Source organism: Bos javanicus, chromosome 11, assembly GCF_032452875.1.
Source record: "Bos javanicus breed banteng chromosome 11, ARS-OSU_banteng_1.0, whole genome shotgun sequence".
In the NCBI taxonomy this organism is placed as follows: domain Eukaryota; kingdom Metazoa; phylum Chordata; class Mammalia; order Artiodactyla; family Bovidae; genus Bos; species Bos javanicus.
In genome coordinates, this window is record NC_083878.1 from 36,273,343 (window position 1) to 36,299,344 (window position 26,002).

The 26,002-nt window shown below is 37.5% G+C and overlaps 1 protein-coding gene across 5 annotated transcripts in view; it reads right to left on the minus strand.

Annotated features, from left to right (window-relative positions):
* Nucleotides 1-970: 970 nt before the first annotated feature.
* ASB3 (ankyrin repeat and SOCS box containing 3) overlaps nt 971-26,002 on the minus strand; it is a 120,742-nt gene continuing 95,710 nt past the window's right edge. For all 5 annotated transcript variants that reach the window (XM_061432353.1, XM_061432354.1, XM_061432350.1 and 2 more), the window contains 2 exons: nt 20,853-20,986; nt 971-2,777 (listed from right to left, as the gene is read on the minus strand). In XM_061432353.1, coding sequence (XP_061288337.1) covers nt 2,572-2,777; nt 20,853-20,986 — 340 coding nt within the window. In that variant the 3' untranslated portion in view covers nt 971-2,571. The remainder of the gene's footprint in view (nt 2,778-20,852; nt 20,987-26,002) is intronic.

A 26,002-nucleotide genomic window follows, 5' to 3' on the forward strand; every position in this document is an offset into this window, starting at 1 on the left:
GATTCCAGGAAAAACAGATTGTTGGTGCTAAACCCCAGAAGAGTGGTTACCTTTCTGGCAAGAACACAGAGACTAAAAGGGCCACAAAAGGAATTTCTAGCATGCTAATAATGTTCTGTTTCTTGAACTGCATACTGATTACACAGACATTTTCATTTTGTAAAAATATAGTAGACCCTTCAACATGTTTGAGCTGGTGCAGGTTTACTTATACACAGACTTTTTTCAACAGTGACACTACAATACTACACAATCTGCAATCCAAACTACCATACTTGATTAGATCCATAATTGAATTCAGAGATATAGACAGCTGACTGCAAGTCATAAGCAGATTTTCAACTCTGTAGAGGGTAGGAGTCCATTAACTCCCATGTTGTTCAAGGGTCAGTTTGTATACTTATGATATGTATACTTTTCTTATATGTGTTAAATGTCAATAAAAAGTTTACGTAAGAAAATGTGATGTCCAGATTACCATTATTATACGAAATCATCACAGAAAGATGTCCTATGACAGGAATGTTGAGCAGGAAATGCACTTAAGGGACAACATCAAATCAATGTAGGATAAACTCTTGACAACTGTTATTAAAACCAATTTGTGTCCTGCTCTGATACTATGTACCACCATTAGAAAACCACTGTATGGAGTTCTTCATCAGGCTCACTGAGACTTTAAGAATACTAAAGCACCATGGTACATGTAGGGCAGAGCTTCAAGTTCACACTACCTGGATGTATCATTTTGATCAGAAGTTGTTAGTGTAATTTACTTACTTTTAGATACTTCTGGATTGGATTTCTTACTGAGTCCTTGCTATTAGTCATAAAAATAATATTTATGTATTATAAAATAGCCTAAAAGAAAGATATTGCATACAATAAATAAAATCATTTATACTTTAAATACTAAGGGTCTTAATGTATCTGAAATATTTTTAAGTTTTTAAGAATAAGAGCTCAATGATAAGTTATGAACAGTTGAATTTATTACATATTTAAACATACACAAAAACATATGAAAAGATTTCACCCAAAAACCATGAAAAGATTCAAGATAAACATTCTATGTACACTGGACCCTAACAAAAAACTGATTATGTTAAAAGCAGAGACTATTAGGGTTTAAAAAAAATAAAGATACAGACATTTAAAAAATACTACATAGTACACACTTTTTTTTTAGAATTTACTATTAGAATTTCCACCTGTTTCTTCCCTATACACCCTTACTTCTGCATGTATACCCACTTCAAACTCTATTTCCACCCCACAGGCAGCAACTGTAGTTCCAATCTAAGCTGAATTTAGTTATCCTTTTGGACCTTAATGTCTCCATCATTTGGTATGCCATCATCACTGCTTTTATCAAATAGCAAAAGTCTATCAGAGATGAATCTGATTGACCTACTCCCATCTATCTTAAGTCACAGAATCCAAATAGGATAGAATACTTGCCTTCCCTTGGACCCCATCTCTAGTTGTCTAACATGACAGTATGCTTTCCTAACCTTTCTCTCAAGACAAATGCCCACAGCCTCTTATCATAGCTCACTTGATACAATATTCAGTCCTCTCTGACTCTAGATTCCGAGCAAACAAGTGTAAAACCAGTGAGGTAGTATCTCATTAACCTAGTCTCTAAGGTTTAAATTTCATGGACTATTTGATAACGTACCCAGATAGTAAAAAGGAAACACACTATAACATTAACAGAACTAGCAACCACTGCTTCATAAGATTAAAGCTGCCCTCTGATCTGGAGACTGAATGGACCTGAAATGTTTCATCTGATCGTGAGCAACTCAGAAATACATACCTTTCTTTCTTTAAAAAAGATACCACAGAAATGTCTCTCCCAGTCTCCTAATTAATACTAAGTAAATGTGGTAAAACATACATTTATCTCAATATCGATCTAATTTTTTTCAACATGTCTTTGAGTTTAAGTCTGTTCTTGCCTTTGCAGAAAGAGGAATCTTTTTTTAGCCAAAAAGAATATCAAAGAACTGGGGGGAAAAAAAAAACAGCAAAATGATTTATTTTCTATAGTCTTTAAAAAACGAATTCTCCCCTGAGTTTACCTGTGAAAAGCCAATGAATTTCAAATAAATTAAGAGATGAGAACAGAATATAATACAGTTCTTTTATAAACATAAGAGATACTCAACTTCACTGTGTGTATACTTCCAGTGAAGACTTATGCCTTTTCTTCAAAGCTCTAGCCCTAGGTAAACATAGAATCATAGGTGGAAATAGGCCATGTTTAGCACTAGAAGCAGCATTCACAGTTCATTAACAGAATAAAGCGGAAAATGGTTAGGTAAATGAATATTACAACATAAAGAGTACTGATGATAAAACTGCAATAGAGTAACTTACATGATGTTTACAACACTTTTTTTTTTACCAGGTAGCCTAGTTGTAAATATTTCCATTAAACCACTGCCCTCTAAAGCCTAACCAACCACACAAACAAAAATCATCTTTTGTGACCATAAAATTGTGAAGAATTTGTACTCCATGGCTCCTTATCTTGGTGGTTTTCAGAGTAAGACAAAAACTGTGTTAAGTGGTTTCACTGATTTCTCCATCTTGAAAAACTGCCAGTTCTGGAACTTCATTCATCCTCAAAACCTCTGCATAGAGCAAATAATCATGTAGGCTTCTGGGAAGAGGCAATTGACGGATAAAGCCATCAGACTGTAGGTGTTCTAGTTTTAGACGGGACCAAATTTCCAAACGACAAAGGTGGGTCAGGGATGGAACAGAGGCTGGAGAAACAAACGTAAAAAGAAAGATAAAAATGTTGAACCAGAAAGTATAACAATCCATTAAGGTAAATGCCCTTTTTCCCCCTCACCTCTGTTAGTAAAAACAAGTGGTATGTTACTTAGACTTACTTTTGAAAGATTACTTGAGCCAAGATGACCAAAATAAACTCCATTTATTTATTCATTTTACAACTTTCTGGTTCTTCTTCCTCCAATTTCTGGCCACACATTCCAAAGTCAATACCCAGCACCATATAGAATTAATGTTCAAATTCTAAGTATCTGGCAATACCAGCTGGGACTTAAGAAATGGGTGATCTAACTTTAGAAACGATAGAAGGGCACAGTAGCAAACGTTACTTCCCACTCACTCTCGCTGCAAATGGTCTCCAGACGTACCACATCAAGTGAATAAATATGTAGCTTATATTCGTTTTGCTCTTTTTATCCATGATATAGAATGAAATTATAAAATTGATAGAGAAAAGGAACCTTTACTGAAAGCCTACTATGCCATATGCCCGTACACATTCTATTTTTATCTTCCTTTACTGTGAGGTACATATTCGCATGCTCTCATAGAGACAAGAGAACAAGAGATTTAAGTAACTTTTCAAAGGCCAAACATCTAATATATGGTAGACCAGGATTCAAACTCAAATGCATATGACCCCAAAACATGCATGTATATGTATACATGCTAAAACCCCTGCTGCTAAAAGCTAATAACCAATTAAAAGGATAACCCACATATGCTTAATTAAGAATCACATGACAGTGGTTTTACTAAGATGAAAAGTGTTAACTAAAGAAGTTAATGTTCATGAAAACTAGGCGTACTAAAAACAGATACTGGTTTTATGTGAATTAAACCTAATGCCTTTGTAAGTGCAAGAAATCTTTTATAAATCCCTGTGAAATGAACCAAAGATTACCAGGCCCGGATCAGAGCAGCAAAGACAAGTACAATCAATAGCCCAACTGATATCAGACCTACTGGTCTGACTTCAAGTCTAGGGTTCTTTAATAATAGCCCACAGGGCCTGAGACATGCTAGTTCTCTGCCATCAGTAATATCTTCCAAACCACTGAAGTTAGTCCATCATCTTAGATTTTAGTTTAAGCTTACTGGTTTAAGTTTAGTTCATTCAGAATTTGGATAACTCAAGTCATAGTGTTTCAAAATGCCAAATTAGAAAAGCAACAGAGTTATCTTATTTTGTAAATAAAACCAAAGTCTAAGAAGAGTATTCCCTTAAAGCATGAGTCACATAGATTCCCCAGTATAAAAATAAGACTACAGCAACAATATAGAGAACATTTACTTCCACTGTTTCCATATTTAATACTCTTTAAAATTTTCTGCTTATCTGTAAACTTAAAGGAAGAATCAGTCTCACTTCTAAGATGAGAAAACATAGATAAGGGGAACACTGGAGTGATCAGCAGGAAACCACATGGAAACCAAGCTCAAACTGCAAACCCCAACAGTTTTCCAAAGGAGTAGTAAGTAGGGTTCAACTTCAACAAGTAGGTGGTCCATGTTCAACTGTTACACATAAGGAAGCCCTCTCTTCCTCTGAGATCATGAACAATAGTTGGCCCTAATGTCACTGGATATGCACAAATGTAATAAAAGTTTCAGAAATGAGCACAACTGATTCTTGGTAAGCACCCACAGCTCGGCTGGTACAGACAAAATGTCCTAAGCACTGCAAACACTGATTATGCCATGGGCACAGCCAGAAGGAACTGACAGAGAATGTGGTAAGACTACAGAGCACGTGAGTTAAAGTGAGACTGTTTAAGATAATTTCTACTCATATTATATTACAGTTTAGTATGCACCTGGTTAAACTGAAACCTTTCTTACTGCACATTCTTGTTAATGTAGATAGCTATTAAAAATCCAAAAGGAAGATAAAGGATGGCTGTGCAACCTGGAGGAGAGCGGCTGGCTCAGAGCTAAGGAATCCTTAATATTTCTCCAGCTTCATCAATTTGACATACTACACTGACTTACAAACTCCTCAGTCTGACCAGGGAGTGTGCCTCTAGCTGTCCCACAGTCTCCTGTAGTGCAGACAAGCCTTTCAGAGCCATCTGACTACATCACAGGAGCCCTATTGCTCTATCTTTTACAACCAAATAAACCATTCATCTGTTTATGCGGATATGTGTGTAGAAAGCTTAATCATCTGTGATCAAGCCAAACTGGACCAGTACACATTTATTAGGGACTTTCCTGCTGGCTCAGATGGTAAAGAATCTGCCTACAATGCAGGAGATCCAGGTTCCATCCCTGGGTTGGGAAGATCCCCTGGAGAAGGGAATGGCTACCCACTCCAGTATTCTTGCCTAGAGAAGTCCATGGACAGGAGCCTGGTGGGCTACAATTCATGGGGTCACAAAGAGTTGGACACGACTAAGTACTAACATTTTCACACTTACACATTTATTATGGGAAGCTTATATGACTTGCCCATGTTGACACTGTACAGAAACAACAGAGCTGATACCAGATTCAAATGATTGCACCCCATGTCTAGGGTTTTCTAAACTGGTGATCAGTTCAGTTCAGTTCAGTTCAGTTCAGTTGCTCAATCGTGTCCGACTCTTTGCGACCCCATGAATCACAGCACGCCAGGCCTCCCTGTCTGTCCATCACCAGCTCCTGAAGTTCACTCAAACTCATGTCCATCAAATTGGTGATGCCATCCAGCCATCTCATCCTCTGTCATCCCCTTCTCCTCCTGCCCCCAATCCGTCCCAGCATCAGAGTCTTTTCCAATGAGTCAACTCTTCATATGAGGTGGCCAAAGTACTGGCTGAAACTCAGCTTCAGCATCACTCCTTCCAAAGAAATCCCAGGGCTGATCTCCTTTAGAATGGACTGGTTGATCTCCTTGCAGTCCAAGGGACTCTCTAGAGTCTTCTCCAACACCACAGTTCAAAAGCATCAGTTCTTCAGCGCTCGGCTTTCTTCACAGTCCAACTCTCACATCCATACATGACTACTGGAAAAACCATAGCCTTGACTAGATGGAAGTTTGCTGGCAAAGTAACGTCTCTGCTTTTGAATATGCTATCTAGGTTGGTCATAACTTTCCTTCCCAAATAATTCTCTTAACTTAATCTTCTAAACCACTGAAACTATTACAAATATCAAGAGATCTTTCCATTTAATAATTTTAAAAAGGAAAGAGTATAGTTACTCCAGTTACTGATTCTACTCTTAATGCACTATTTTGATTTTCCTCTTGTGAGCACAATAGATCACTGGCCTGATGAACAGTTAAAGGTAAGAACTATATTCATTTTAACATAGACAATAATATATTCATCAGTGCCATCTTAGTTTAATATGCCAGTGAATACTAAGGGAATTGTATAATCATATATGTAATATTTCAAGGCATGCAAAATTCCTATGAAAGTTTTAGTGATGCATAGTATTTCCAGATGTGTTGCCACTAGAGTGAGAGAAGATCAAGACAAGCCTTGAATTTATAATATGGAAAAGCCCAGAAATTGTATGTAAAACATAACTTTCATAAAAACCTGTTAAAATCAGATTTGTTAAATAAATCTCTCTTTTCCAACATTATGGCACTGATCATAGTCTAGAAAATGATGTATAAAACCACACTATATTTGGGTCACTTTTCTGACCCAATCATTTTCAAGTTAATATGTTAAACCCAGTTTACTTCCAGATCTATGAGCAGACAAGCAACCTTTACCTATTCATTTCTACATAGAAGTTTTCAATTTTGTTAACTTTGTCGTATGTACAAACAACAATCAAAATAGAAGGCCACATGTTATATGAAATTGTAGTAAAATTAAAATGATCAAAATAAACTCCAAAATTCTTAATTAATTATGCTTGTTAATGCCAAGTTTACTATAGTACAGCAATACATATACACCATACAAACCCATTACCTATATTTTCCAGAACCATTTCATCACTAGCCTGCCCTCATGCCAATATTCAAATGATGTATCTGCCTTGACTTTATTTCTATGGTTCCTCTGCAGGGTTTTCCACATCAAATGCATTCATCTAACTTCTGGGCCATCTACTACAATGTGTATTTTCATCACTAATATAATGTCTTTATGGTTCCATCCTTTTGTTCTCAGTCTTCCTTAACTTACTTGTACAGTCTCTCTCTCTCTTCCACTTACTACAACTAAAAACTTAAACAAATATAAAAAGAAACTACCTAAAGATGCTGGAGTATAAATAAGAGATAGATTAGGACAGGAAATGAAAACTTAAAGAATGACCAGCAGAACAGCAATGAATAGAATGAATGGAAAGGGCACCACCCAGTAACAAGCCCTGAGCTGGAGTTGTGAAGCAAAAGTGAAAGTCACTCAATTGTGTCCAACTCTTTGTGACCCCTGGACTGTACAGTCCAAGGAATTTTCCAGACAAGAATACTGGAGTGGGTAGCCTTTCCTTCTACAGGGGACATTCCCAACCCAGGAATCAAACCCAGGTATACCGCATTGCAGACGGATTCTTTACCAATTGAGCCACAAGGGAAGCCCCAAAATACTGCAGTGAGTAGCCTATCCCTTCTCCAGCAGATATTCCCAACCCAGGAATCAAACTGGGGTCTCCTGCACTGCAGGAAGATTCTTTACCAACTGAGCTATCAGGGAAGCTGAGCTGGAGTTGAGGAGTCATTATTAACCAGTTGTGTGACTTTCAACAAGTCATTTAAGTGCTTCAACCTTCAGCTCCTCTTCTATGAAATGGGCATAATGTCTCATCTATACTATGAACATAATTGACACCTCTCTGAATCAAAAAATTGTAAACTGTACAATATATCATACAAATCCTAAGCATCTTCTAATCTAGTGAAATTGAAATGTTTTGGCTACACACTCAATTAGTGAAAAGTCTTTTGAGTACTTAACTCCAATGTGTGGATATTTCAGTTCAGTTCAGTTGCTCAGTCGTGTCCAACTCACTGCAACCCCACAGACTGCAGCATACCAGGCATCCCTGTCCATTACCAACTCCCGAAGTTTACTCAAACTCATGTCCACTGAGTCAGTGATGCCATCCAACCATCTCATCCTCTGTTGTCCCCTTCTCCTTCTGCCTTCAATCCTTCCCAGTATCAGGGTCTTTTCAAATGAGTCAGCTCTTCGCAACAGGTAGCCATAGTATTGAAGTTTCAGCTTCAGCATCAGTCCTTCCAATGAATATTCAGGACTGACTTCTTTTAGGATGAACTGGTTGGATCTCCTTGCAGACAAAGGACTCTCAAGAGTCTTCTCCAACACCACAGTTCAAAAGCATCAATTCTTTGACGCTCAGCTTTCTTTATGGTCTAACTCTCACATCCATACATGACTGACTACTGGAAAAACCATAGCCTTGACCAGATGGACCTTTGTTGGCAAAATAATGTCTCTGCTTTTTAATATGATGTCTAGGTTGGTCATAACTTTCCTTCCAAGGAGTAAGTGTCTTTTTATTTCATGGCTACAGTCACCATCTGCAGTGATTTTTGCCCCCGAAAAAAATAAAGTCTGTCACTGTTTCCCCATCTATTTGTCATATAGTGATGGGACTGGATGCCATGATCTTAGTTTTCTGAATGTTGAGTTTTAAGCCAGCTTTTTCACTCTCCTCATTCACTTTCATCAAGAGGCTCTTTAGTTCTTCACTTTCTGCCATAAGGCTGGTGTAATTTGCATATCTGAGGTTATTGATATTTCTCCCAGCAATCTTGATTCCAGCTTGTGCTTCATCCAGCCCAGCATTGTGCATGATGTACTCTGCATAGAAGTTAAATAAGCAGGGTGACAATATTCAGCCTTGACATACTCCTTTCCCTATTTGGAACCAGTCTGTCGCTCCATGTCTAGTTCTAACTGTTGCTTCCTGACCTGCACACAGATTTCTCAAGAGGCAGGTCAGGTGGTCTGGTATTCCCTTCTCTGTAAGTTTGTTTCTCCACAGTTTGTTGCAATCCACACAGTCAAAGGCTTTGGCATAGTCAATAAAGCAGAAATAGACGTTTTTCTGGAACCCTCTTGCTTTTTCGATGATCCAGCAGATGTTGGTAATTTGACCTCTGGTTCCTCTGCCTTTTCTAAATCCATCTTGAATATCTGGAAGTTCATGGTTCACGTAATGTTGAAGCCCTGGCTTGGAGAATTTCGAGCATTACTTTACTAGCATGTGAGATGAGTGCAACTGTGCGATAGTTTGAGCATTCTTTGGCATTGCCTTTCTTTGGGATTGGAATGAAAACTGACCTCTTCCAGTCCTGTGGCCACTGCTGAGTTTTCCAGATTTGCTGGCATATTGAGTGCAGCACTTGCACAGCATCATCTTTTAGGATTTGAAATAGCTCAACTGGAATTCCATCACCTCCACTAGCTTTGTTCCTAGTGATGCTTCCTAAGGCCCGCTTGATTTCGCATTCCAGGATGTCTGGCTCTAGGTGAGTGATCACACCATCATGATTATCTGGGTCATGAAGATCTTTTTGGTATAGTTCTTCTGTGTATTCTTGCCATCTCTTCTTAGTATCTTCTACTTCTGTTAGGTCCATATCTAACATGGCAAGTCACTATATTATGCAAAATTTTTATCAAAATTCATCTGCCAAATTTCTGTTTTTCCTGGTATCAGTTTACAAGCTAATTAGAAAGTTTCATTTTTTCACATTATTATTAAATGTATTCAAAATCTTAGGAAATTATTTCCATGTAGTTTAAGTGTGTCAATACACACTTAGGTCATGTACATTGTTTTTGAAAAGAAAATCTTGCAATAATAGAAATATTTCTTAGCATCTGTTTTTAAGATCATCTCCTCATAGCAAAATTTCTTTCAAAAAGCAGTTGCCTTTTCATTCAGTTACAATATCATTTTTACCTTAAATCAATAGAATTTCATGATGTATGTACTAGGTTTTATACTATTCATAGCTATTTATCATCAAGGAAAAAAAGATTAAAGACGAACAGCTGTATTTTCCCCAAAGTATGTAATTTATCATTAAGTTGAAGGACTCTTTTTAATAAAGTACTACAAAGATTCTATATATTTTAAAGGTTGTGTTTTTTATAAAATTACTCACAACAATATTATTAGTACTTCAAGCAATTCTGGTTTCAATTCCTTTCCTGTATTAGCCTGACTCTTAATGATGCAATCAACTCATTTCATTTGTGATGTTATCTCCATTTCCTCACATTTACTGAAAAGTAAGGCACTCCATCAGTAGACAGTCTTACACAGCTTTCCAAACAACAACAACAAAAATTCTATTAAATAAGTCATCATTGTTGCAAATATATCATTTCTGGTATATATTTCCTTTAGTGACTCTCAGAAAAGCAACTGTATTTTTTTTTTAATTGAAGCAGAATCTTAACAAATACTCTAAGCTGAGGCAGTTATATTCTTCCAACTTAATGTACCACACATCCTACTTGCAGGATTATATTTTTATTCTTTTAACTCTTTAGCAATGTTTACTACACTCCTTTCAACAGTATTTGCTAACAAGAAATACATTTTACTTTGTCCTGATATTATTTCAGTGTGTTTTACTGTGTCAGTAAGAACATGCATTTCCCCAATGGTATGTAACTTTTTGTTTTTTCACTATTAGTCAGTTTATAAAAACAACGGACTGAGCATCATATGACTTAAATATTCATGAAAAATCACAGAACTTATGTTCTGGATGCTTTCATTAAGAGTGTCCTGCTGATTACAATATTTTCATTTCCTTATTATCTCAATGCACATTACATACATCAAGGCTCACTGCTAACATTAGTAAAAGTGAACCATCTTTTATTTATTTTTCTAAGGTGAACTATATTTTAAATACTTTTCTTGATACTTTTGAACTTGCTGTCAGCTCAGATTGGGTGGTCAGTATTTTCATCATATGACATGACTATCTAGGAAGAACAGGAGGTAGTTCTATGATTACTTGGTGGTTCACTTGTACTGATACCTTTATTTAGCATTATTCACATAAAACATTTTTTCACAGAAATCTTTTTAAGCCAGTTAACCAATTTTTGAGAAGTAGTTAAAACTAGATGATGTAACCACAGAGCCACTGAACAGTCAAATCTAAACTACAATTCACTAAGGTACATCACAAATATGGATGCCAGGTCATTCACTTTTGGAAGCACTAACCTAACCCATATGTACAAGACACTCAGCCATATATGCTAAGTGGGAAAAAAAATCAAAGTTCAATTCTAACAACTATAACCTCACTATTACAGAAAAGAGAATGTGAAAAGGAACTTGATCACCGATAAGCAATTTTATCTTCCTCTCTCCCATTTTTAAGATGCCTCTCTCTGAAGCCTGGAACACTTGAAAATTAAGTAAAATCATCCAGCATAAGCATTTTCCTATAGTAATCAAATGAAAAAATAAATCATGGTCTCAGCTCTTTTAGAAAATAAAAATTCATTCTTCATTCCCCTAACTTATTTAGGGAACTATTAATAAAAACAGCAGTCTGAGACAATGAGAAAAGATTAATTAAGCTCAATATTATAAATTTTAACTCTCCCCAAAACCTTTCCATAAAGTTATCAGGAACCCCTAATTTTATCATATACAAGCCCACCTTCATCTAGAACCCTGTACAGAACACTCTCTTCACCTCTTGTCCTCACAGAAGCCTGATCCTCCCCCAAAACTTACCTCCTTGATCAATTTCTGAGCTATAATTTTCTCATTCTTACACAACTTGTCACACCTATCATAGTGTCTCAGTGGCAATTTCAGTCCTTCTGCACCATCTTCAGACTCGCATTTTTCTGTCTTTAAATTCCAACATACGCCACTTCCTATCTTTCCAGAGTGTACTCTCCCTTACTGTCACTACCCCTGGTCATTAATATTATTGAGACCATGGGCCGCAACTTCTCCTGCTGTCAAATTTACCAGATCCCTTTCCTTTCTGATTCCTTACTTGGCATCCATAGGCCTATCACTTATCCTATTTTATCATCCTCAACTCCACTGTACCTGCTCTGACAATTCCCAGACCAATCTAACCATTTTCCTTCTTTCCAATACACAGAAAATGTAGCAATCTGAGGAAAAAATAACCATATAAAGTATACCACTTTCAACTTCCACAAGGTCCACAGGGCTGCTCGGCAAATCTCTTACACTGGTTCCCAGTTTCCCACAACCACCATTCTAAATCAAGGCTCTCCTAAGAAATTCTCACTTCAATTTCCTTTTCAGCAAGATTTTATCTCCTACTCCTAAGTAAAAACAGGAAATCTTCTATGCGCTCTTTCTCAAATACTCAAACTATAAACTTATCTGTATCTAGTCACTCTCGTCTCTTCTTCTCAAAGGAAGGGGACTATTTGAGTCTACCCATCTCCTTCTGGCTTATCTGAAATCTGATTATATAAGCTATTGTTTTTAATCTCCATATCCTTAATGTTTTTCTGAAACAAACTGAGATCCCTTAATGTATATGTTCAAGCCTCTCTCACCTTAAAAAAAAAATTCTGCCATGACCCTGCATCATTCCCTTTTAGCCATTCCACTAAAGAGTTGTGTTTTTCGTTCACAGATTCTAAATCAGTATCTGATACATAGTTGACATATAATTAAAGGACTCACTCACTAGCAATTAATAAATATAAACAGCTAAATTTGTAAATGTGCACCTACAGAAATATTTACATGATAGATTCTCTTCACTAAAGACTTCTGCTTATGCTCCACATTTAGAACTAACTAAAATTACAGATTGAGTGGTTACAAGTTCTCAAATGAACAAGTTATCAAAAACTAGTTTCTGTCCTGTCTGCCCTCCCACCATAAAATAAATATTTGGGATCTGAAAAAGAATTTTCTTTTAACTAGGATATAGCTGTCCCAGGGGTCTGCCTGCATATATATCCAATGCAGTATATGGGAACAGTAAAATGGGCTTTAAATAATACTGGTGACCTGATGTGATACTTAGGACATTAAGTATCTTAGCAACATTAAGTTGTTCTAGGGCAACATTTTCTCCTCTTAGCTTACCAATTGATTGCTGAGAAAATCAAATCAGTTTTAATAGCAAAATGTCCCAGCAAATGTGGATTTGCTATGTCAGATTTCCCCACCACATACATACACACACACACACACACACACACACACACACACAACTAAAATCCATCACTTGGATTTATAAGAGGCTGTGTAAAGCTAAAATTATGAAATTATAAATGAGTATATGGAATCTTGTTAAAATTTAACTATAAACTTAACTTAAAAAACAAACAAGAAATAAAAACCACAAGCTTGGCTCTTAAATCCAGTAATAAGGGCAGTGTGCAGGACACTGTTAAGCAAAGCATGATTCTGCTTAAGTTGTGAAGGCCTATAACATGGCTCACGTCTGGGAGGTCACAAGTTTCCTACTCTACAAATAGAAGGTCACATGTTCAGTTTTTAAAGATGACAGGCAATTACTAATGGGTTTTATTTTTAATTGAGGTATACCTGACTCCTGAGAAACCTGTGTGCAGGACAAGAAGCAACAGTTAGAATGGGACATGGAACAATGGACTGGTTCAAACTTGAGAAAGGAGTATGTCAAGGCTGTATATTGTCACTGTGCTTATTTAACTTGGGCCTCCCTGATGGCTCAGATGGTAAAGAATTTGCCTGCCAAGCAGGAGATGCAGGTTCAATCCCTAGGTTGGGAAGATCTGCTGGAGAAGGAAATGGCAACTCACTCCGGTATTTTACCTGGGAAATCTCATGGACAGAGAGCCTGGTGGGCTACAGTCCATGGTCATAAAGAGCTGGACATGACTGAAGTGACAGCACACACACATAGCTTTCAATGGTCTTTCCCTGGTCAATAACTCTGGGGCAGGATCTGATTACAGGTTAGTTTGGTTACAGGCTGTGTTATGCTGTAATAACACAAACTCTCAAACCCAGTGTCTTTGAATACAACAAACGTTTATTTCTTGCTCATACAAATCCTCTTTGGGTCAGGTGATTCTCCAAGGAAAGTGTCCTGAAGGACAACTCAGTGTGCCAGGCTACTTCTATCTTGTGTCACCGCCATCTCAAACACGGCTTTCAGATTTTCTCAGCAAAGGAAAGTGACAGCACTGAGTATTCCCATCCAGTATGACCTATGCTTTGACCACTTAAACCAATCACATAAAAGTATGCTTTGACCACTTAAACCAATCACATAAAAAGAAGAACAATGCATTCTTCCTGTGTTCTAAGGAAGAGCAAAATGAAACGAAACTCAATTATATGAGGTCCATCTCTGTAGCATCAAAATATATATATACATTAACATGTGTAAACAGATAGGTAGTTGAGAAGTTGCTATATAACACAAGGAGCTAAGTCTGATGCTCTGTGACCACCTAGAGAGGTAGGAGTAGGGAGTGGGGTAGAAGGGAGGCTCAAGAGCGAGGGAATATATGTATACTTATGGCTAACTGACACTGTTGTACAGCAGAAACCAACACAACATGGTAAAGCAATTATCCTCCAATTAAAAATAAATACAGTCCATCTCTGCCATAATGACAACATTTATTGTGACAACGATATAAGGGAGATATTATTATTACTTCTTCTTATAACCGAGGAAATCAAGGCTCAGAGATATTAAATAACCTCTCTACTTGGAAGGAAAGTTATGACCAACCTAGCATATTCAAAAGCAGAGACATTACTTTGCTAACAAAGGTCCGTCTAGTCAAGGCTATGGTTTTTCCAGTAGTCATGTATGGATGTGAGAGTTGGACTGTGAAGAAAGCTGAGTGGCGAAGAATTGATGCTTTTGAACTGTGGTGTTGGAGAAGACTCTTGAGAGTCCCTTGGACTGCAAGGAGATCTAACCAGTCCATTCTAAAGGAGATCAGTCCTGGGTGTTCTTTGGAAGGAATGATGCTAAAGCTGAAACTCCAGTACTCTGGCCACCTCATGCGAAGAGATGACTCATTGGAAAAGACTCTGATGCTGGGAGGGGTCAGGGGCAGGAGGAAAAGGGGACGACAGAGGATGAGATGGCTGGATGGCATCACCGACTCAATGGACGTGGGTTTGGGTGAACTCCAGGAGTTGGTGACGGACAGGGAGGCCTGGCGTGCTGCAATTCATGGGGTCCCAAAGAGTCAGACACGACTGAGCAACTGAACTGAACTGAACAATTAGAAAGTAGTAGAAGTGTATAGTTCCAGAGCTCCAATCTTTAACCACTTTACTCTACCTGATGTCCAGGCAGACTGGCACCATATCATTACCATGGAGTTAAACAGTCAGAAGAGTTAAAATTTTCCATTAGCCTGAAATAAGTTTGTACCTGAACATCCAACTTTGTAACAAGTAACTTAATGCACTACTTTTGAATAAGAAACATGCTCTTCATAGAGAACAGAAAATCAAATGTTCTTTTGAAAACTGATATGCCTGATTACTTTAAACCAGATATGGCTTGAGTAGGCAATTGGAATGCTAGCTAATTATTACTAAAAAGGTACACTTTAAACGTATACTATGTTATATGTCAATTATATCTCAATAAAGCAGGGAACAAATTACTACCAGAAAGGATCAACTATTCCCAAACCTTTTCATACTGTTCATGAGGTTCTCAAGGCAAGAATCCTGAAGTGGTCTGCCATTCCCTTCTCCACCTTAACCTGCCTCCTGAGAAATCCTGTATGCAGGTCAAGAAGCAACAGTTAGAACCAGACATGGACACAATGGACTGGTTCCGAATTGAGAAAGGAGTACATCAAGGCTGTATATTGTCACCCTGCTTATTTAACTTATATGCAGAGTATATCATGTGAAATTCCGGGCTGGATGAAGCACAAGCTGGAATCAAGATTGCTGGGAGAAACACCAATAACCTCAAACATGCAGATAACACTGCCCTATGGCAGAAAGCACATAAGAACTGAAGAGCCTCTTGATGAAAGTGAAAGAAGACAGTGAAAAAGTTGGCTTAAAACTCAATATTCAGAAAACTAAGATCATGGCATCCGGTCCCATCACTTCATGGCAAATAGATGGGAAACAATGGAAACAGTGACAGACTTTATTTTCTTGGGCTCCAAAATCACTGCAGATGTTGACTGCAGCCATGAAATTGAAAGACACTTGCTCCTTGGAAGAACAGCTATGACCAACCTAGACAGCATATTAAAAAGCAGAGACATTACTTTTGCCAACAAAGGTCCATCTAGTCAAAGCTATGGTTTTTCCAGTAATCCTGTATGGATGTGAGAGTTGGACCATAAAGAAAGCTGAGTGCCAAAGAACAGATGCTTTTGAACTGTGGTGTTGGAGAAGACTCTTGAGAGTCCCTTGGACTGCAAGATCAAACCAGTCAATCCTAAAGGAAATCAGCCTTGAATATTCATTGGAAGGACTGATGCTGAAGCTGAAACTCCAATACTTTGGGCACCTGATGTGAAGAAATGACTCACTGGAAAAGACCCTGATGCTGGGAAAGACTGAAGACAGGAGAAGAAGGGGATGACAGAGGATGAGACGGTTGGATGGCATCACCAACTCAATGGACATGAGTTTGAGCAAGCTCCAGGAGTTGGTGATGGACAGGCAGGCCCGGTGTGCTGCAGTCCATGGGGTCACAAAGAGTCAGGCACGACTGAGGGATGGAACTGACTGACTGATTCCTAAACCTATATCTTGTTTCTGGTTGTTATTCCCTAGTTTTTAACTGTAAATATAACAATCTCACAAGATAAGTTACCACAAATAGTTAGCTTGATGTACTGACCACAAATGGTTTTTCTTAAAGAGTATATGAACAAGGAGCATTGCTCAAAACTAGCAGTGCTGCTTAAAGTTTCATAGGAAACTTGGTTCAAACTTGGAATATTTGTCAATGTATGGCAAAACCACTACAATATTGTAAAGTAATTAGCCTCCAATTAAAACGAATAAATTTATAAAAAAATAATAAAAAATAAATAAACTTTTATACTCACTCAGTCTACCATATTTAGGCAGGAGTTCTTATGTGTTTGCTGGGTTTCACAATAGAATACTTAGCCTATCAACCTTTATTTTTTCATTTCTCTTTTACCTCTACTTTTAAGATCGACTATTTCTTCGAAATATGCTCTCAGTCTGCAACACAAAGCAGCTGCACTCTAATACTTCTTAGGTAGTCTAATTTTGAATGCATTGCTAACTATAACTTATTTAAAACTGAGAGTAGCGTTACAGTATTTAGAGACAACTGCTCAAAGTACACTCAGGTACCCTCCAGATAGCATAAATGTAGCCCTGGTCAAGTCAGAGCAACAGAGACCTGAGTACCAAGGCCCACTTAAGAAGTCCTTTTATTGAATTATCATGGTAATTCAATATCTTGGTATGACAGCAACAGGCCACAATGGAAACTGGTAACATAAAGAAACCATGGCTACCAAGATGTTTTCTAGGCAACTGTCTAGCACAACATCCAAGAATATCTGTACTTCTGAGCAATGAGTTTGTTTTATGTTATGAACTCTGTAACCTAGAGCAAGAACTGTAGAGCTCAGTCACAGCCAAATTTACAGTGTGTCCACAGACAAGTTTCAGATTACACTGATAAACATTTCCTGACTCCAGGCTTTTCTTTTGCTTCCACTTTGAACTTGTTTTACTGTTTTTTGTGTGATAATCTATACGTATAAACTGTTTTAAATCCTATTGAGAACAAAACAGAAGAACACTGAGAAAAATAAGTCGAGAGTTTCAAGGGGCCCTTACAGGATCCTTTGTAGAATCCAGATCCATGTAATACTCTGGATAGAATTGTTCATATTTGATCATTAAAGGTTCAGGATGAACTAAAGCCAAGTGCTTTTCCCAGAAGCACATAATCACCTAGGCTTGATCTTGGTCAGCTGGCCAGGGGTTTGCATTTTTTTTTATTAAGAAGTGTATTGCTATGTACATTTAAAATGATGTTTCTAAGAGATATATACAGGTACATGATCAAAAAATTGCTATTAAAACTGCAACCAGTCAGCAAATTTTACCCAGTATACTTTCCTTTCTAATGCAAAAGAACATGTGAAAACAAATCTGACTAAATGATTAAAAGATGAGCAGCAAGGAACTGACTGTTTCTTTTATTTTTAAACTAGCAGGGCAAGGTGCTATGTTTTTAAGGAGGAAAAGGATGAGGAATGGAGAATTTTGAGCAAGTATAAAGCATCTCCAAGACTTGAAAAGAGCTTAGGAAAAGAATAGAGAAAATCTTTCCCTTGGGAAAGATACTGGTATACCTAAAGGAGCTAGAGAACTGAGTTTATTCTAGGGGCTTACCAATAGTAGCAGAGCCACAAGAAGCATCCTTTCCAAAAAAAATCAAAGAAATATTTTGACAAGGTAGCTTTCAATACCATGATAAGTTATTGGAGAAACTGGGGTGAAAGCCAAGACTGTCCTATACTTAGAAGGTAATCAAAGACCTGGGTTTATGAGCTCACCACCTTCGGTGTTAAAACTCTGGGCATGCTTTTGCTTAGAAATCCTGTATCTCAAAATCCAAATAAAGGAGGGAAGAGTACAGATGACCAACATACAGAAACTGAATGTCCTGAAAACTAAAGAAAAAAGAGTTGGGTACATGAAGACAGTCTTGAACTACAGAAAGGAAGAGAATCACAATCCCATTTGAAACTCAGGCAAGTGAGTAGACATATCTTTTCCTTCAAGGCTTACTTAAAATCTATCATCATAACAGCTCCCATTACCTGCAGAAGATATTCTCAGTGGAATATCTGGAATAACTGAGAATATCTTGGAAAACCAAGAACACAAGCACTTCTTGAGTAGTGTGCAGTAAGAACAGGGTTTTAAAAGTCTTCCTGATATAGGAGTAAAAGACCTTTATAACACTGGGTAACATGAGAGTCAAGGTGGATCAGGGTTTCTAAACCTGGTCACTAGCAACATTCAGGTCAGGTATTCTTTGTTGTGGGGGCTGTCCTGTGCACTGTAGGGTATTTAGCAGCATCTCCCTGGTTTCTGTCTCCTAGATGGCAACAGCACCCCTACCAACTGTGGCAATCAAACTATCCCTTGTGGGGAGCAAAAATCACTCCTGTTGAATACCTCTGCAAGGGATGAAACAAATAACAAACAGCTGCCAGGAATAACCCACTCTCTTGGTAAGCAGCACTCTCAAATCACCTCACCTTCTGAACGAGGAAACAAACAGAAGGAACATCAGGATTTGTAGGAAAAATGACAAGTTCAAATTCTGAATATGTCAAAATGTGGAATACCAAGTACAGATGTCCAAAAGTCAGTTGGATATATGGGACTGGAACCAAAAGAGGTTGCGCCAAGAGAAACAGACTAGACAAGCATTAGCTACATTAATATCTCTGAGAAAGGCTTTTGTAAATCTTCAGCCGAAATAAAATCCTCTTAAGAGATGATGATTATTACCCTAGCAAGCGCTACCTAGTGCCTAATTAAACAAGAAGCCCTTGATGGACTTAGTCTACCACAGGATAATGCATTCATGTACAATTCTTACCTTCATCTGGACAAACCTGCCATATGTTAAAATCTTCAGAGTAAACTCTCATATATCTTTACTAATTGATGCTGCTGCTACTGCTGTGCTGCCAAGTCACTTCAGTCGTGTCTGACTCTGTGCGACCCCATAGACGGCAGCCCACCAGGCTCTGCCGTCCCTGGGATTCTCCAGGCAAGAACACTGGAGTGGCTTGCCATTTCCTTCTCCAATGCATGAAAGTGAAAAGTGAAAGTAAAGTCACTCAGTCATGTCCGACTCTTAGCGACCCCGTAAGTAGACTGCAGCCTACCAGGCTCCTCCATCCATGGGATTTTCCAGGCAAGAGTACTGGAGTGGGGTGCCATTCCCACTTGGCATATGCTCCTTCTTTTTTGCCTTTTTGTTCCCAAATAGATATTTGCCCTCTACCACTGCATACATAATTAGCAAGAGCAGATACAATTCTCTCATGCACACGAGCTTTCTAACATTATCAAAGAAATTCTATACTGGAAGGTTTAGAGACTCCAAGAGATTATACTTTTTCTGCAAAAATAAACCTAAGAGTTTGAATATACCTCAGTTCAAGAATGTATTTTCCTGAATGTCTGTTTTTGACTGAGAAAATTTACTTAAATGTAATTTTCCAAGAAATTAGAAGATATTTCTACATATGCTAAGTTCACTTGTTAAAAACCTATTCAACATGTTTTATGAAGAGTGACATTTCATGCAAAAATAGTAATGAAGAAATAATTTTCCTAACTTAAGACATAATCTGGTGAACAAAATAGATTAAAATAAATCTACATAAGTAAATAGAAATACTTTGTCTAGGTTATATTTAGTTTAATTCAGTTCCCTTGTGTATAATCTTCTATTGCGTCCTCTTTCTTTTTTAACTAGCTTAAAAGCTTTTTTTTTTAAGTGAGAGTAAGTTGATAATTTGTTTTAAAATAGTCATTTAAAATATCAATCAATTCACAAAAATTTCTACCCAGCTCACCTGCATAGTTATATCTTACCAACACACTGGCATACATTAAGAAAAGTTAACAATAAACAATGGTGATACTTCCTTTTAGAGACAATAAAATATTAAAGAGAGCACACACATCAACACACAACTCCAAAGAGGAAAATTACATTTAGCATTTTTCTGACCACAAACTAAATATTGACCAACAAAATTTTTAGGATTCACTTTTGCTTGTATAACCCTACTAAAAACAAAAGGGTATCATTAAAATATCACTAAATACCTGTTATTCTTTACACGCTCCTTAGGCTAAACTTATAAAATCAGATATGATTTATGTTTAAGGAAATTACTATGATCTCCCTCACAGTCCCATCATCCTCTCCCCACATAAAGAAAATGCAAATAATGCCCAATTTAATTATGTTCTCCAGTGGGTCTTATCACTTAAAATTACAACACAGCTAGTGAAGACAGAGAAAAAAAAGTAGTGACATATATTTAAAAATTGTACTTTCTTACCAATATGTTGCTGTAGAGCCCAAGAGGAGTTTGAGGCACGAGCAGAGAGCATCTTTTCAACAGCTGGAGGAAGTCTCCTCCAATTAGTAAACTCCAAAGTGAAGATAAGAATGTCATCACTGACTGAGTCAATCCTACATTGGCAAGATATTAATACACATTTAGATACAAAATTCACCAAAGGTTCACTGTGAAAACAAATACCATATACCAATTCTTACAACATCCTGATGTGGAGGCAGACAGACAACCGCAGCAAAGAAAATATTAATGAAACAAAAGGCAAGTTCAGTGGATATGGAAAAATCATCAAATCAGGTTCCTACACGAAACTCAAGTGACTGTGCATGTAGTTGTCTGAAAGATGACAAAAGGAGTTTCTACTCTGCTGTTGCTGCTGCTAAGTCGCTTCAGTCGTGTCTGACTCTGTGCGACCCCATAGACGGCAGCCCACCAGGCTTCCCCGTCCCTGGGATTCTCCAGGCAAGAACACTGGAGTGGGTTGCCATTTCCTTCTCCAATGCATGAAAGTGAAAAGTGAATGTGAAGTCGCTCACTCTAGCAGAGATAGGATGCCTTGCCATTCCCCAGCAGCAGTGGTGAGAAAAGACAGATTTAGTGTCACTGTCATTAGTGGATATGCCATTATTTCCTCCCAAGTGGATCATCTTGCGAAATCTAGATTGGTCATCCTTACAGACACTTAACAGTGAAAGAATAAAGCCTAAACACCCAAAAGTGAAAGTCACTCAGTCATGTCTGACTCTTTGTGACCCCATGGACTATACAGTCCTTGGAATTCTCCAGGCCAGAATACTGGAGTGGGTAGCCTCTCCCTTCTCCAGGGGATCGTCCCAACCCAGGTATAGAACCCAGGTCTTCTGCATTGCAGGCGGATTCTTTACCAGCTGAGTCACAAGGCAAGCCCAAGAATATGGCAGTGGGTAACCTATCCCTTCTCCAGTGGATCTTCCTGACTCAGGAATCAAACCGGGGTCTCCTGCATTGCAGGCAGATTCTTTACCAACTGAGCTATTAGGGAAGCCAAAGCTGTCCCTAAACTGGTGTATGGGAGAGACAGCCTATTTCTGACCAACCCTCAGAGATTTACTACAACGGTTCTAATAAAAAGAAACAAACTGAGTAATACTCTAAACTTGTCATCTCAAAGACAACTTACTTTATGTAATTCAGGGTCCAAAGTTCCCTGAAATGACTGATTAGAGTATGAAAATTATTTCCCAAGAACCTTCCCCATTATAGATATGACTCTAGAGGATTACCAGAACAAGTTTTGTCTTTAAGGACTGAAAGAAGTGAAGACAAACAGTTCTACTTCTCTTTTTTCAAAATAATGTCAGATTTCCTACCAATCCACCCAAAAGAGACTTCTCAAATTTTGTAAGTACTTGAATCCTAATGGAAAGGCCAATGACCTAAGAAAAGTTCTGATTTCTAACACTTCTACTACTTACAAATATGTTGCCTAAATTCTTTAAGCCCTAGATACTGGTCTCTAAAATGAGAATAACACTTAACCTGTGTATTTCAGGAGACTGTTCATAAAAATAGCTGAACAGACTTTTAAAACTATAAAATACTATATAAATATTTCATATTACTAGAACCTGCTTGGAATTTTCAGTATTATATTCTCAGTGGGCCTTATAACATTGTATACATGAAATTTAGTCAAAGCGTAAAGACAACTTAAATTCTAACAAGATTACTCATCTTGTACTCAATTAGATACTCCCCTAACATCACATTGTTTGAAGAAAAATAAAATCATAAGGGTCTCTGGTGACTACTTCAAAACCAGAAATTCTTTTCAAGGTCGCTTTTTTGGAGACATTACTGAGCAAGGACAAAAGAAAGGGCAAAAAAAAAAAAAAACACAACTGAGTAATACTCTAAACTTGTCATCTCAAAGACAACTTACTTTATGTAATTCAGGGTCCAAAGTATCCCTGAAATGACTGATTAGAGTATGAAAATTATTTCCCAAATTTTTAATTCTCTAACATGCAAACTCATATCAGATCAGATCAGATCAGTTGCTCAGTCATGTCCAACTCTTTGCGACCCCATGAATCGCAGCACGCCAGGCCTCCCTGTCCATCACCAACTCCCGGAGTTCACTCAGACTCACGTCCATTGAGTCAGTGATGCCATCCAGCCATCTCATCCTCTGTCGTCCCCTTCTCCTCTTGCCCTCAATCCCTCCCAGCATCAGAGTCTTTCCCAATGAATCACCTCTTCCCATGAGGTGGCCAAAGTACTGGAGTTTCAGCTTTAGCATCATTCCTTCCAAAGATATCCCAGTAGCAAACACCCTCTTCCAACAATACAAGAGAAGACTCTACACACGGACATCACCAGATGGTCAACACCGAAATCAGATTGATTATATTCTTTGCAGCCAAAGATGGAGAAGCTCTATACAGTCAGCAAAAACAAGACCAGGAGCTGACTGGCTCAGATCATGAACTCCTTATTGCCAAATTCAGACTGAAATTGAAGAAAGTAGGGAAAACCATTAGACCATTCAGGTATGACCTAAATCAAATCCCTTATGATTATACAGTGGAAGTGAGAAACAGATTTAAGGGCCTAGATCTGACAGATAGAGTGCCTGATGAACTATGGAATGAGGTTCGTGACACTGCACAGGAGACAGGGATCAAGACCATCCCCATGGAAAAGAAATGCAAAAAAAAATAAAAAAAGCAAACTCATATAAGGAAAAACAAACTACAGCACAAACACTCTGGGAAACATTTTACTTCTCAAGAAGTTCTCAGTGAAGTCACAATTTATCAGAAAATACTGAGAATACATGAAATGATAAAATATATTCAAAGGCAAACAATCTCCTTCACTTTCTAGGAACCCACACCAAAGGTTTCTCAGTTCTGGTTCCTTATTTCTTTTTTAATGGTTTCATTTTTCTACCTTAATGTGGTTTAAGTCTCACTGTGATCAAACACAAAGTCATTTTTATGCAGTTATCTAAAAACACACACAATAAATCTGTTTACACAGCGTTAATTAATACAATGTTGAGTATTTTACCAATGCTGACAGTGCCACTAAAAATGTATTGTTACTGTACTACATTGACCACTACATTGTACAAAGCAGTTGTACAATCATAAATGATTGACAGTTAATCAACTAAATGCACAGATGACATTCACTTTCTATTATTTGTCTATTGCACTGATGGTGCGAGGGAAACCTAGTCTTGCATTAAAATATTTCAACTCTGCAGCTTATATTGTGACAGGCAATTATTTAGTCAGATACATTTTTAAAGACTATTTAAGACAAGCAATATCTAGGAAAGACATTTGTAATTGACATGACAAAGATTAAGCAACAGACTTAAATGTGATATAAATAAAATACAACCAAAATCCACTTTAACAGCATATTGGAATTTTTATAGGATAATTTTTTAAAACAGTTCTTTGAATGTAAACTGATCAAAGAAAGCAAAACATTCATCACATTCAGCATAAACACTGGCTTTATCCATTCAATAAAAGATAAGCAAACAAAAATTTAACCATGTTATGCATTTTTACTGCTAAAGTGAAATTTTCTATTGTGTTTTTTCTAATAAAGTAACTAAAGTTATTCCTTCAGAGTAAAATACACACAATTTTTGTTCTCAATTCAAATAGCTGAAAGTTTTACAATTTACTAAAAATAATCTGTAGTTTACTGTTTATTAACTTTTTTCTATCCAAACACATCCAATAAACAAAGCACAAATCCAGTGGCTTATTACCACAAAAAATTCTCAAATAGGCAAGTTTTCACATGAGGGGCAGGGAACCCCATAGAAGAACTAGGGATAGAAGACTATTTTAGGAACCTTTTAGGAGGATAAAGCTAAATAATTCCCTTTTCTTCCAACAGTCTATGTAGTTGTCCGAGGAGGAAAAGAAAAGAGGATACATTTAATTTTTTCCTTATATAGGTTATTCTTAATTTAGGAATAGGAAAGAGAAAAGTTGGCCCAGATTCCTCCAGTTTAGGCAACAGATTAAAGTACCCTTGTCACTCAGATGGTAAAGACTCTGTCTGCAATGCAAGTGACCCGGGAGCGATCCCTGGGTTGGGAAGATCCCCTGGAGAAGGGAATGGATACCCACTCCAGTATTCTTGCCTGCAGAATTTCATGGACACAGGAGCCTGCTGAGCTACAGTCCTTGGGGTTGCAAACAGTCAGACACAACAGTCAGACACAACTAACAAGGTACCCGAAATTAAGTGACAAAACTACCACAATCCTGGGGATACACAGGACTAAGGCAGAATAGAATAGGGGCTACAAAGACAGACTTGAGCTATACTACTGGACAGCCTGGGTCCAAATCTTAAGCTCTAGCACTAAATAGCTGTGTGAACTTTGGCAAGTATGTCGAACACTGTGCTTCAATTTCCTTCTCCATAAATTAATGATAATAGTGTCTACTATATTTTATATTAAATGAGTTAATAGTAAAGAATCAATCATAGTTGCTACTGTATATCAGGCAATATTTTAAGTGTTGGTTAAAGAAATAAACAAGCTAAAAACCAGAATGGAGCATGAAGGCTGAAAGTAATAGGAAGTAAGATGGAGCCAAGTAAGTGGCTTCAGTAGTAAAACACAAGAAGTGTGGTTGAGAAAAATGCGGGTGCCTCAGGAGTAAGAACAAAATGGAGTGACAGAGGAAAGGGAACACCCTGCCAGGACTGCCCACGGTATCTCTATGAGCTGGATTTACAGAAGCATTTTGGGGAGGGAATGGTGAGCGACAACTGCTACTAGTTGTCAGAAGCCCAGACACAACAACAAAATCCACTAAGTAAAAAGTTAAAGGTACTTAAAGAGCTCTGTTAATAGCTAGATACAGCATTCAGTAGTGAGTATTCATATCTCAGCAGTGAGTGGATGTGTGCACGCACATGTGCACATGTAAAGGGGGTTTGTTAGGACAAGTAAACATATACAAATAACTTTTAAAAATTATATTTCTCAATTAATTGTCAATAATTTTATATCTCAGGTATCAAAAAATACTATGAATTTTTGTGAAAATTTATTGAAATGGTATACAGAGAGTTATCTATACAGAGAGTTATTATCTATCAAG